The 13705-nt window shown below is 45.3% G+C and overlaps 1 protein-coding gene across 10 annotated transcripts in view; it reads left to right on the top strand.

Moving 5' to 3' along the window:
- The window catches only part of TNS1 (tensin 1), a 1878049-nt gene that overhangs the window by 740185 nt on the left and 1124159 nt on the right, over positions 1–13705 (top strand). For 2 of the 10 annotated variants that reach the window (XM_085649995.1, XM_085649990.1), the window contains exon 1: positions 12913–13139. The exons of the other annotated variants lie outside the window; for them this stretch is intronic. In XM_085649995.1, the coding sequence (XP_085506121.1) occupies positions 13059–13139 (81 nt within the window). In that variant the 5' untranslated portion in view covers positions 12913–13058. Of the gene's footprint in view, positions 1–12912; positions 13140–13705 lie in introns of those variants that run through there. 10 annotated transcript variants of the gene reach the window in all.

The raw sequence follows: 13705 nt of genomic DNA, 5'->3' as shown, positions 1-13705 counted from the left end.
GAATATATTTTCACCTGTCTATGAAAGTATGTATATTGCTGGGTGCTTCTGGTGCTGGCTGGTAGCAAGTGCCAGAGCTTGGTGGCTTCTACTGAGACAGGGCGCCTCGTCCGTATTTCTTTTGGTGAGGTGGTATGATCAGCATGCTCTTCGCTATAAAAAATTTCTCATTTTGGGTGACATTAATTTTCACTTTGAGGACCCCAATTGCAGGGAGGCTCATGCTGTGATAGAGGCCTTGAAATCACAGTCGCTCATACTGCAATCTACTCTCCCATCTCATCAACTGGGACATCTTCTTGACCCCATCTTTTCGAACTGGGAAGGGGTTAAGGTTGCCACGCCATTACAAATTACATGGTCAGACCATTTCGCTATTCCTTTTGAGATTGAAATTGGCCCACAGGAGGTTAGCATGATCAAACCTAAACCTCAGAAGCGCAGAGACTGGAAGAAGTTCACGAAGGAAAACTATAAAATTGCTTTACTTAAAGAACCCCCGTCTCCAGGTAACACCCTGCTCAAAGCCTGGGCCGACTATGAAATATGGATGTCTAGGGCTTTGGATGAGGTAGCACCATGGACACTAAAGCCCCCCGCCAGGAAAATTAAGACTGCCCCCTGGTTCTCTAAAGAACTTAAAGAAGCTAAAGCCAAATGTAAAATCACTGAACGTAACTGGAGGAAAAACTACAAATCCGAGGATAAACTGATTTATAAAAAAGAACTTAAAGCCTATCACAAACTTATAAGAGCAGCCAAAGGCGTTCATTTCAAAGAACGTATAGAATCGGCAAAAAATCCTACTAAGGAACTTTTTTCAATCTACAAAGAGCTTACGGTTCCTACTAGGTTAGAGGCCCAAGACATCTTCTCCAATGAATTATGTGAAGAGATTGCTGACTTTTTTTCAAGCAAAGTGGACTTAATACACGCTTCCTTTACTGATAACTTGCCAACTAAACCTCCGGTAGAGACAAATGTCACCTCCACCATACCCTGTTTGACACGTTTCAGAGTCCCAGAGAGGTCAGATTTACTCACTATTGTTAATAGCATTCAGTCCGGCTCTCCTTTGGATGTGATATCTCCCAATCGTTGCAAGGGAATATTTGACTGCATGATTGAACAGATTTCACATTTGATTTCCCTATCCTTCCAGGAGTGCCACGTGCCTGACACTTGGAAAACAGCACAGGTCATACCCCTGAAAAAGAAACCTAATATCCACATCTCCCAGTTAAAAAATCTGCGCCCCATCTCTCTCCTCCCATTTTGTGGGAAAGTTGTGGAGAAGGTAGTCAATACTCAACTTACGAAGTTCATTGAAGAAAATTCGCTTCTCCACCCCACTCAGTCAGGTTTTAGAGCGGGCCACTCTACTGAGTCAGCGTTGCTCTTCTCCACCGAATGTCTGAGACTAGCTGCAGACGAGGGGCAGACGGCAGCGTTGGTTCTACTAGATCTCAGTGCAGCATTTGACACCGTGCTGCACTCGACGCTGCTGTCTCGCCTCTCAGACTTGGGAGTTGAAGGACCTGCTCTGAAGTGGGTAGAATCTTTTCTAGATAATAGGAGCTTTCAGATTTTCTATCCTCCCTATAAATCTACTCTTCGCAAACTAAGACATGGGGTCCCACAGGGCTCAAGTCTGAGTCCTACGCTATTTAATTTATACATGGAGCCCTTAGCACATATTGTGGATACTTTTGGTGTGGATATCGTCTCATATGCGGACGATACCCAACTAATAATTAAACTCACCAACAATCAGGCAGAGGATGCTAAAAATTTTTCCAACTGCATGAGAGCTGTGGCAGACTGGATGAACAACAACTGCCTTCGCCTTAATGGCGATAAAACAGAAGTGCTGGTGGTTGGCAAATCCCCCTCGGCCTGGTCCCAAGCTTGGTGGCCACCAGAATTAGGTGCTCTTCCCATCCCGGCAGATTCCGTTAGAAATCTGGGAGTATTGCTGGATGGGGAGCTCTCTTTTAAACAACAGATTAACAAAACTACGGGAAAATGCTTTGGAATATTAAAAACTCTTCGGAAAGTTCTCACCTTGCTCCCCATTAGTGCCAGGAAAACATTGATTCATGCCCTAGTCACTCCTCATCTTGACTACGGCAATGCCCTCCTCCTTGGTCTAAGTAGAAAGGGCATACATCAATTGCAGTGCGTCCAAAATGCAGCCGCCCGCCTGGTTCTCAATCTTCCCCGCAGGGCCTCAGGTAAAACTGCATTACGGAAACTCCACTGGCTCCCTATCGAGGAGCGCATCAAGTTCAAAGCACTTTGCTTTGCCCATCGCATTGCCCAGGGGAAAGGACCTGGTTACTTACGCAATCTCCTTACCATCCATCGACCTATTCGCAATCTGAGATCGGCTGGAGCGATGTTATTCCAGCTCCCCGCGTACGTAGGACCAGGATGGGAGGTAGCTCCTTTCGCCTTCTAGCTAGTAGGCACTGGAACCATCTCCCTCTCGACTTGCGAATGGAACCTTCCGAAGCCAGATTTAGACTTAAGCTGAAAACGTACCTTTTCCCTAGTGAATAATGGTCTTCTTTTCCCTTGGATTGAGTTGGCCTCGGACTTCGGCCTTTCTGGGTGGATATTAGCATTTCTTTAGCGCGGGGACACACCGTTTTGAGTGTAACGAGGCGCTCTATAAGTGGTTTTATTATTATTATTATGGTAGTGGTGGTGGTGACTGGTGCTGAGACGATGCTGAGGTGATGCTGTATGATACTTAGGTCTTGCTGAGTGATGATGATGTGGTGGTGTACTATTGCAAAGGCGATGCTGAGTGAAACTGATTTGGTGTTGAGTGATGTTGTGGTGGTGCTAAGTGATGCTGTGGTAGTGCTGAGTGATGCTGTGGTGGCGCTGAGTGATATTGTTGTGGCCCTGAGTGATGCTGTGGTGATGCTGAGTGATGCTGTGGTGGTGCTGAGTGATGCTGTGGTGGTGCTGAGAGATGCTGTGTTGGTGTTGAGTGATGCTGTGTTGGCTGTGAGTGATGCTGTGTTGGCCGTGAGTGATGCTTTGGTGGTGCTGAGGGATGCTGTGGTGGACCTGAGTGATGCTGTGGTGGACCTGAGTGATGCTGTGGTGGCGCTGAGTGATGCTGTGGTGGTGCTGAGTGATGCTGTGGTGGTGCTGAGTGATGCTGTGGTGGTGCTGAGTGATACTGTGGTGGCCCTGAGTGATGCTGTGGTTGCCCTGAGTGATGCTGTGGTGGCGCAGAGTGATGCTGTGGTAGCGCAGAGTGATGCTGTGGTGGCTCAGAGTGATGCTGTGGTGGCGCAGAGTGATGCTGTGGTGGTGCTGAGTGATATTGTTGTGGTACTGAGTGATATTGTTGTTGCACCGAGTGATTTGTTGTTGCACCGAGTGATGCTGTGGTGGTCCTGAGTGATGCTGTGGTGGTGCTGAGTGATGCTGTGGTGGTGCTGAGTGATGCTGTGGTGGTGCTGAGTGATGCTGTGGTGGCCCTGAGTGATGCTGTGGTGGTGTTGAGTGATGCTGTGGTGGTGTTGAGTGATGCTGTGTTGGCCGTGAGTGATGCTTTGTGTTGTAATGTTTACACTTAAACGTATGTCCATTATTGAACCCTTCCTTTGTGTCCTTTCCTGGTAGCCTTCTAGAAGGATAGAATGTTCTATGCGTGTGGCTGGAACCTGGGGGGGTTTGAACCTGGCAGTTGCGAGTTCGGTCAGCCGGGAGTTGGATGCTACCCACCTTGTCTCTTGAATAAATCAACGCCTACCTTTACCTGCAGTGCCTGCTGTCATTTCTACTTACTTCACTTGGCGACGATCTTCGTGGCTGATCGGATTGCCATCCAGCGGCGGCTTTGAGGTCAAGAGGCGTAATCGGTGTGGTGACTCTCCCAAAGACAACGATCCTACGCGTGAACCGATTGGTGCTGTTCCCCGTGCATCCTCTTCTGGTTTCTGTCATCTGAATTCTTCATTTTTGGACATTTTGGTATCGAGCGATTTCGAAGGCCCCTCGCGCTCGTCTTTGTGCCCGTTGCTGGGATACGTCTTGTGAAACATCATCACCTACGATTTTAACAAAGCTCGTGACGTGCTACGGAGTTTCTGTGTGTTCAAACTCACACGAGCAGCTCGTCAAATTTCACGTTCTTAGCGCCACCTACTGGCACACTCTAACAGACATCAGAAACATGCTGGATGCGAAGCAGTTTACAAGCTGAGCTGTCTTCACTAGCAAGCAACGGTTCAACGATTCTCTCTCAATCCTCAATACTTATTACTGGTAATTGGAAATTATTTAATTTCAACGCTTTCTTGGGGTGTGTGTGTGTGTTTAAAATTTGTATCTTCAGTATCATTTTTCAAACAATTTATTTAGTGAAGTGACTGTTACGCCTGTAGACTGTTTGGAAATTACAACATTTTCACTTGGTGTTAATAAGAATATTTTATACACCTTATTACACTACCACCATGGCGCAACAGATTAATGTAGCACTTTCCCCACCTTTCTTAAGTGAGCCCGGAACACCTCAAATTCCTTGGGATGACTGGATAGTCATGTTTGAAAACTATCTCGATGCTCTTGATGGACAGGAGTTTTCTGCTAAGCGCAAGAAAGCATTATTGTTGGGTGCCCTTGGGAAAGAGGCGCAACGCATCTTCAAGTACTTACCTCAAACGTTGCAAGCTTCTGGCCAAGAATCGCACAATGAGTACAAGGACGCTGTATGCAGATTGGAAGTAAAGTTCATGAAGGAAGAGAATCTAGTCATGAATAGGTATAAATTCTACACACACAAGCAGCGTATGGATGAATCTATTGATGATTTTGTAACACGATTGAGAGAACTATCAGTCAAATGCAATTTTGGTACTATGGCTGATGAATTAATACGTGATCAATTGATAGTCCAATGCAACAATAAGAAAATACAAGAAAGACTTTGGGCGGCTAAAAACCCTTCGTTAAAAGTTGCTGTGGATTTAGCAAAAGTTGTTGAACAATCCGAGTTGTGCATGAAAGAGTTACAGAGATCCAGTGATCAAGCACAAATATCAGAAGTATCTGAGAAGTACACACAAGAGTGTGAAAACTGTGAGGAGGAATCTATTGCTGCACTCAAGTCTAAAGGGAAATCCTTTGTCAAGAAAAATACCTTTGTAAAAAATCCCACGAGATTTTGTTCAAGATGTGGAAGTAACACACATTCTTCTGACGCTAAATTTTGTTTTGCCAATAACAAGGAATGTTTAAAGTGTGGCAAGATGGGACATTTTTCAAAAATGTGTAGATACAGAGGTAAACCTAGAGTAGCAGTCGTGGACGACAACATTATCGAAATTAGGAGAGAGAAAGATAAAATTTTGATAGTAAATGATTCGGATGAACATATTAATCTTATCAATGAGATGAGGGAAAAACGTCCAAGAGCTGATTTTGATATTAATGGCCATGTGGTGTCATTAATGGTGGATACTGGTTCAAGGTATACGATAATTCCTGAACCTACATTCAGGAAAGAGTGGTCGGATCTTTCCCTTTTGACTTGCGACATAAGCCCCACAGGTTATCAAGGTGAAACAATAGACTTGTTAGGGTATTTTGATGCTGATATTTCCTTTTCAGGCAAGTCTATTAGAGGCAAAGTCTATGTTGCTGTTGATGGGCCTCCTATCCTTGGGTGGATACACCAGTATGATCTACATATAATTGTGAACCCCAGGGCAGTTCCTCAGGTAATGGTCGTCGAGGAGCTTTCTTTAGACAATATTTTGAGGGACAGTAGCAATGTTTTTAACGATGAATTGGGTGAGTTAAAGGGTTATGTCCACAAAATATTACTCAAAGATACGTCTGTTCCCATCCAACACAAACTTAGGAGAGTTCCACTCACTGTGAGGGATGAAGTTAAATCTCTTATCAATGAGATGCTTCAGAGTGGGGTTATTGAGCCGGTCGAAGCATCCACGTGGGTTTCTCCGGTGGTGATTTCACGCAAGTCTGATGGGAAAATTAGGTTCTGTGTGGACCTCAGGTCTCTTAATAAGAGTGTCATAGCAGACACCTTTCCTCTGCCCAACATTGGAGAATTAGTTAGTACATTAAGTGGTGCTAAATATTTCACAAAATTAGATCTCAAAAGTGCATACCATCAGATCCGTTTACATGATGACTCTAAGAGCCTTACCGCATTCATTACCACAGAGGGGACATTCCAGTTTACTAGGCTTCCTTTTGGCCTAACCTCTGCGGCCAGTGTTTTTCAGCGTATGGTGACAGAATTATTCAAGGGTATCAACAATGTTGTATTTTTTCAAGATGACATCTTAATATTTGGGCAAACTGTTAATGATCATAATTGTGTTCTTAAGGAGGTTTTGAGGAGGATTGGAGATGCTGGTTTAACCCTTCGTAAGGACAAATGCTCATTCCTAGTACAACAAATTGAATATTTAGGTTATGAAATTTCTGTGCTGGGCATTAAGCCAAAAAGGGATCTTTTGCAAGCCATACGTTTAGCTCCTTGTCCTGTGGATAAGGATCAACTTAGATCTTTTATGGGTCTTATCGAATTCTATTCGAAATTTGTCAAGAATTTTTCTGACAAAACTTTAACTTTAAGATTGTTGTTAAAGAAGGGAGTGAAATTTGTTTGGGATCTGTCTCATACTGAGTGTTTCAACGCCATAAAAAAAGAATTGTGTGAGTCAAAGATTTTAGCATCATTCAACATCAAATGTCCCTCAGCGCTCATGGTAGATGCGAGTGCAAATGGTTTAGGGGCTGTTCTTCTCCAGAAGTCGGGTGAGGGTTATAAAACTATTGCTTTTGCATCACGCACCCTCTCTACTTCTGAGAAGAATTACTCTGTAATTGAGAAAGAAGCTTTGGCTGCTGCTTGGGGCATACAATATTTTAGGACGTATCTCTGGGGTACCAGGTTTCAACTCTGGACTGACCATAAACCATTGATTAAGGTATTGTCACCCGGGGGAGCGGGGAAAGGTTCTCCTAGGTTAGCTAGACTCGCATCCAGACTACAGGAATACCAATATGATGTTAATTATATCCAAGGATGGCGAAATATACAGGCGGATTGTTTGTCTAGATTAGCTATCCCGGGTGAAGATTCCAGTGATGATTCTGCTGATCTTCTAGATGATGGTGCCATTGCGTTTGTCCGTGATATTGAGGCATTGAGCGATGGTACGTTTGGTAAAGAGGAGTGGTGTTCTGCCATGTCAGGTGATAGTGTTTTGTTGAATGTCATGGAATTGGTCAAATTAGGAGCAAGACGTGAGAGTTGTGTCCAACCCTCTGTTCGTCCCTTCATTAAGGTCTTGGATGAACTTTCAGTGTGTGGTGAATATATCCTTATGAGAGGTGACAAGTTCATTCCACCATGTATCTTAAGACCCAAATTAATTAAATTAGCCCACGAGGGTCATTTGGGACAGACCTTCACCCAACGTAGAGTCAGAGCAGATTTTTGGTGGCCGGGTTTGGATGCACAGGTTTCAGCTTGGGTTGTAAACTGTCCAGTTTGCAAAGACAGTGAGAAAAGACTCAAACTGGTTTCTACTCAGACCATGGGTAGTATTTTTGCTCCTGAGCAAGCTTGGCATAGCATATGCCTGGATTTTATTGGTCCCATGGATGAGTTGCCAGTAAATCAAAGGTTTGCCATTGTGGTAGTGGATATGTTTTCTAAATGGTTAACAGTCAAATTTGTCAAGGATATAACTACTGAATGCTCTATTAAGTTCTTGAAGGATTTATTTTTGGAAGAAGGTTGTCCTTCAGTCATGATAACGGACAATGGTACACAGCTTACTTCACAGAAAATGCGTTCCTTTTTATCTGGTTGTGGCATAACACACCATCGTACTTCGTTGTATAATCCTCAAGGGAATGGTGTTTGTGAAAGGGCTAATAGAGTGGTGAAGGGGATTATACAAATGTCTCTTTCTTCTGGGGGGTTTACTGATGTGATGGTCCAAGACATGGTTTGGGCTTACCGTACTACTTCGCATGAGCATACAGGGAAGTCTCCTTTCGAGTTAATGCGAGGGAGACGCCCTGGTACTAAGTTGACTCCCTCTTGGTTTAAGAATAGAGTTTCTGATGTTAATAATGGTGGTACTGGCCTGTGTGGTAAGCGAGATTTGACAAGCTCTATATCTTGTGGTGATTTAATCAAAGTTAAACCGGGCAGGATTACTAAGGGCCTTGCAAAATTCAAGGGGCCATACAGAGTTAAGGAGGTCTTTCAAGATTATGTTGTGTTGGAGGATGGGCAGAAGTGGAATCTTAGGAGGATCGCTTTATATCAAAAGTCCTCTTCTCCTAACTTCCCTATGCATCCTGTTGTGCAATCTGAGGCCAACACGGGGTATTGCTTTCTGCTTCAGTTCAGGGAAATGCTGTTCCTTCTTCAATTTCTCGTTCTAACGAAGGGGGTGGTGATGCCTTGCAAAGTGGTTCTTGTGAGCAGGTTTCACAAGCTTCTACTAGTGTGGCGTCTCAAGAGTCTCTGCCCGGTGTTGGAGTCCGCCTGGGTAGAATTCGTAGACCCCCTACTTATTTGAATGACTATTTGTGTTAGTTTTAGATGTTCCTATCACACATACTTCTTGTGTGATTTTCTTTATCTATTTGTAAGGGGTAAGATGTGTTGTAATGTTTACACTTAAACGTATGTCCATTATTGAACCCTTCCTTTGTGTCCTTTCCTGGTAGCCTTCTAGAAGGATAGAATGTTCTATGCGTGTGGCTGGAACCTGGGGGGGTTTGAACCTGGCAGTTGCGAGTTCGGTCAGCCGGGAGTTGGATGCTACCCACCTTGTCTCTTGAATAAATCAACGCCTACCTTTACCTGCAGTGCCTGCTGTCATTTCTACTTACTTCACTTTGCTGGTTCTTAGTGATGCTGTGGTGTTGCTGAGTGATGCTGTGGTGGCACTGAGTGTTGCTGTTGTGGCGCTGAGTGTTGCTGTGGTGGTGCTGAGTGATGCTGTGGTGGTCCTGAGTGGTGCTGAGTAGTGCTGTGTGATGCTGTGGTGGTGTTGAATGATGCTGTGGTGGCCGTGAGTGATGCTGTGGTGGCGCAGAGTGATGCTGTGGTGGCGCAGAGTGATGCTGTGGTGGCACAGAGTGATGCTCTGGTGGCGCAGAGTGATGCTGTGGTGAAGCAGAGTGATGCTGTTATGGTGCTGAGTGATACTGTTGTGGTGCTGAGTGATATTGTTGTTGCACCGAGTGATGCTGTGGTGGCCCTGAGTGATGCTGTGGTGGTGCTGAGTGATGCTGTGGTGGCCCTGAGTGATGCTGTGGTGGTGCTAACTGATGCTGTGGTGGTGCTGAGTAGGGGTGGGCGGAATTTGCGAAATCCACTTTCGCAAATTATCGCAAAAATGTTAAAAATTATCGCAAACAAGCGGAAATATCGCGAAGATGCGGAAGTTTTTTTCCCGCATGTTCACGAGATTTTCTGCATGGTTGCGGGTCGCCAACTTACCCATCTGGTTGCTCGCGGGCGCGGCCATCTTGTTTTGAGTTGTCTCGCGGTGCATGATCGCGAGAAGAAAGACGTGATCGCGCGACGCATGACGTCACTGCGGGCGCGAACTGTCGCGAGACAGCGCAAATGGCTAAAAACAATACAACATCTCATGGAGAACGCGACCGGATCAAGAAAACTTGTCGGCGAACGCAGGGATTCAGGTAAGGCGATCGCACACGCGCGAGAATGTATTATTTTACAGCGCGAGCAAGAAACAAATTATCGCCAAGCTGCGGAAAGCGGAAATTTTGACATTTTCGCGCTCTCCGCGGAACGCGAAAAAGTCAAATTATTGCAATTTCCGCGAACGGAACGAAATTTTAGCCCAGGCCTAGTGCTGAGTGATGCTGTGACCAGTATTATATGCGCTATTTGCGTGAACGTGTGATCATTTGTTTTATTTTTTGTGTATGTTTGTAATGGCTTCTCCTTTTTCATAAAGAAAACGTTGTTCCTTATGCACTGTAAGTCAATTCCAGACAATTGTTTGTGCTACGAAATATGGGCCCTTTATCCATGTAAAATGTTGGTCTGAATAATGTGCTATTTATCTAATTACCTATTCCATAAAAGTTTTTTCGAACTAGGCGCAGGTGTACCTGTGTAAAAGTGCAACTTTAAAATGGGAAGGTTGTTAATCCAGCCCTTAGTAATCAGTTCTTAAATATGTGGTATTCAGAGCAGAGACAAATGATAGGACAAGCAAAATTTGCTCACCTGTGGCTTATGGTCCCTGATTGTTCCAGTCGGCTCTGATTTGAAATTGCTTCTATGCTGTGTTAGTGACTGTGAAAAATCAAAGCAAAAGGCAGAGCCTGCGTTGCATGTAACCAACTTGTCCCTGAAGCCAGAAGAGAAAGCTTTTTTGTAAGACAGCTCTGTAAATGAAAACAGAGAGGGAGTTTCAGTTATGTATTAAGTGCAAAGTATGTGGGAATTTTGTTTACCACTTCCCACCACTGGAACTATACAGCATGCATGATCTTGGGCACAGTGTGCGAAGAGTTTTGTGGCATGAAAGCCTACTGGTGCGCAAACTAAAACAGGTGGGGGCACACCACCTCTTTTCTGCTATGCGAATGGGTCAATTGGTTTCTTTACATGTTTTATAGTAGTTTGAAATACATCGAAAGGAAGGGACAAGATTAAATTACTTCTGGTCCCTTCAGAATGCAGAGAAAGTTTAGGGCAGGGATTCACATTATCTGCTTTGATTCCAGATTGCTGGACTTGAAGGTATTGGATCTCTTTACACGAGCACTAGTTCCATTTCACAAGCACACATCCATGTTTTTAAGGCACAGAGAGATTGATCGATTTGCCTAGAATCGCAGAATGTTGAGCCGATGCCGAGACTCGAACCTATTTCCTTAGTTCCGAACTCGGCAGCTCTGATTGTTACGTAATTTACATATGGCACGCTGCGTGTTCCAAAAGTTCTTATCTTACGTATTCTTTTTGTTCTGTCTCTTTTTAGGTTGACAGTGAGCAAAAAAAAAAAGCAAAGGAATTACCTGACAATGTTTTCTTTCCTTGGCCTTACAGCTTCACTTCCATTCTGAAACAGAAAGTAAGGAAGCGAAGTGAAAGTGATTGCGGGGGAAAAATGCTACCGCCGGCCACAGCTTGCAGTGCATGTGCGCGAGTGGTGAGCGAGCAGCAGTAATCACGCCATATGGCGCCTCTGCTCATGCACGCGCCCGCACACATTCACTGCAAGCGGTGGCAGGCGGTAGCATTTTTTGAAGCCCTTACTTAAAGTCTAGCCAGACCAGCGCAAGCGCTGGGTCAGGCGAGACCTAAAAAGGCCAGTCGGCCAGAATGCTTTATTGTTTATTTTCGATACCATGGAAACTATTTTTTTAACCTTATTTTTTTTTTCAAGTTAGTCAGGGAGAGGGTGAAAGTGCTGATAGAAAAATCAGCAAAGTGAAAGTAAAAGAGAGGTCATGCTTCCAAGGGGGCCCTGGGCAGTGCCCCACTTTCCCCACGACTTAAAATATCTCCGAGTCCATGTTCCTGCACCCATTAACCTCATGTGTAGATGAACTGGGGGTTTGTGATGCGTGCAGCGATATCCCATGGATTACCTCCCGCCCAGTTTATAACCATGCTCAGGGTATTTTAACGAGTTAGTTTTCAGTCCAAAAGAAACTAACCATGCCCAACACTGAGAGGGAATCAGTCCCCTTGCTTATCTGCATCATAAGTTTAGGTTGAAAAACGTATGCTGAATTCTCTATGCCCAAGAGCATTGTGGGGGTTCTGCAAAGTGTATCTATTGAAATTGTTCAATAGGTCTGCAGGTACCAGGAATTGATGCAGAAGCCACCATTGTCACTTGGATAGCTAAAAGAGAAACATTTCGACAATTGAGCAAAATTAAGATAGACATTCGCTGGGGTGCAAAAAAAGTATCTTTACAACCTGGCACTCCCCTCATTAAAGTTTCTTGTAGAATATTTGAGTGAGGAATAGTTATGGAAGGGATGTTAATTAGGGAGACCCTCTCCCAAACGTAAAGAGGTTACGGGCCCGATTCACAGAACTAACTTAAGACAAAATCCTAAACTTACTACCATTTTGGTATTCACAGAAGGCACTTACTCATTTCGGTATTCACAGAAGTTAGGAGTCCTAACTGTAGGACTCCTAAATGCCTTCTGTGAATACCGAAAGTCTTAAAGTTAGGATTTTTCTCAGTTTAGTAGTAGTAAAGTTAGGACTCCTAACTTCTGTGAATACCGAAATGAGTAAGTGCCTTCTGGAAATACCAAAATGGTAGTAAGTTTAGGATTTTGTCTTAAGTTAGTTCTGTGAATCGGGCCCTATGTGTCTGAACAATAAAAAGACGCACTGATCATCTTATGTGGCAAGCAAAGAATGCCGGAATAGCAGCCCCTCTAAATTACAGAAGACACTTTTCGTCTTCAACCCCTGCAGAGAACATTCTTCTCACACCCCCAGTCATTCTGGAAGGGATCCCACCCCAGAACTGTGCTTTCAGAAACTGTGGGGATGCGAATCTCCCCAGAGGAACGCCCACTTTTTTAGCATCACTGCTTCCAAGCAAAAGCCCAGATTAATGACATGATCTCAATGCGGTGTCTCTTTAAATTGTGACTTTGTCAGACGAGAACAAACGTCTCTCAGAGATGTTCAATAATCACAGATGTGCTTCGCCCTGTCTGGCGCAGGCCGAGGTGATGTAGTGAACTCCACATGCTTTGAAATAAAAACAACAGAAAGGAGAGGGAAAAGCTGCCAGAGATTCCTGCAGGCCCCACCCCCACCCCTCCTCGGGACTGCGAGGAGCTCACCCAAGAACGAAGGGGAACGAGACAAAAGCTGGCGCTGCTGGGAGAGAGGGAAGCAGGAGGCTGAGCCGAGCATGCATCAGTTCGGGTCCTAGCTCCTCGAGGTGATGCTAACCGCTCTCGGCGCTGCATCATCCCACGCACACACCTCAGGGGCTCCATAAGGAATGCCATCGGTGACCCTGAGCCTGCCTAAGGGACCGTCCGGCCAGAGGATGACCTGGGTCTGTCTGTCTTGCACGCTTGGGGTGAGTACCGGTGACTTTCAGTGAAGTTCGCTTGTTGCTCTGGTGCGTTCTTCACCCTGTTGGGAGGTCTGCAAATTGTCTCTCAGGCTTTTGCTTGTAAAAGGCCAGAGGGGCTGGGAAAGAGTCAGTCTTCTGTCATAGGACCCCAATATACGACTGACTGACTACCTCTACCTCCCTCCCCAGAGCTTGTGGGGAGGCCTGGAGAATGTCCAACAGGCCAGTGCCTCTGAAAGGACAGCGGGGCTGGGAGTGAGTTGGTCACGTGTCAGCGGCGTCCAATCCGTGACTGACTCTACCCCAGCCTCCCCATAGCCTATTAGGAGGTTTGAAGATTGTGCTACTAGTCCAGTGCCTCTGAACGTCCAGCGGGGCTGGGAACGAGTCAGTCTTGCCTCAGGGGCGTCCAACGTAAGACTGACTCTATCTACCCTGCCCCCTCCCTGCAGGTGGAGAGGTGTGGAGATTGTCCCACAGGCCAGTACCTGTGAAAGTCCAGCGGGCTAGAGAAGTGAGTCAGTCTCGTGTCAAGCGCGCCCGACGTGTCACTGACTCTATTCCAGCCC

This window comes from Triturus cristatus, chromosome 3_2, assembly GCF_964204655.1.
Source record: "Triturus cristatus chromosome 3_2, aTriCri1.1, whole genome shotgun sequence".
Lineage (NCBI taxonomy): Eukaryota > Metazoa > Chordata > Amphibia > Caudata > Salamandridae > Triturus > Triturus cristatus.
The sequence above is the reverse complement of the archived record's forward strand: the minus strand, read 5'-3'. Positions and strand labels throughout refer to the sequence as shown.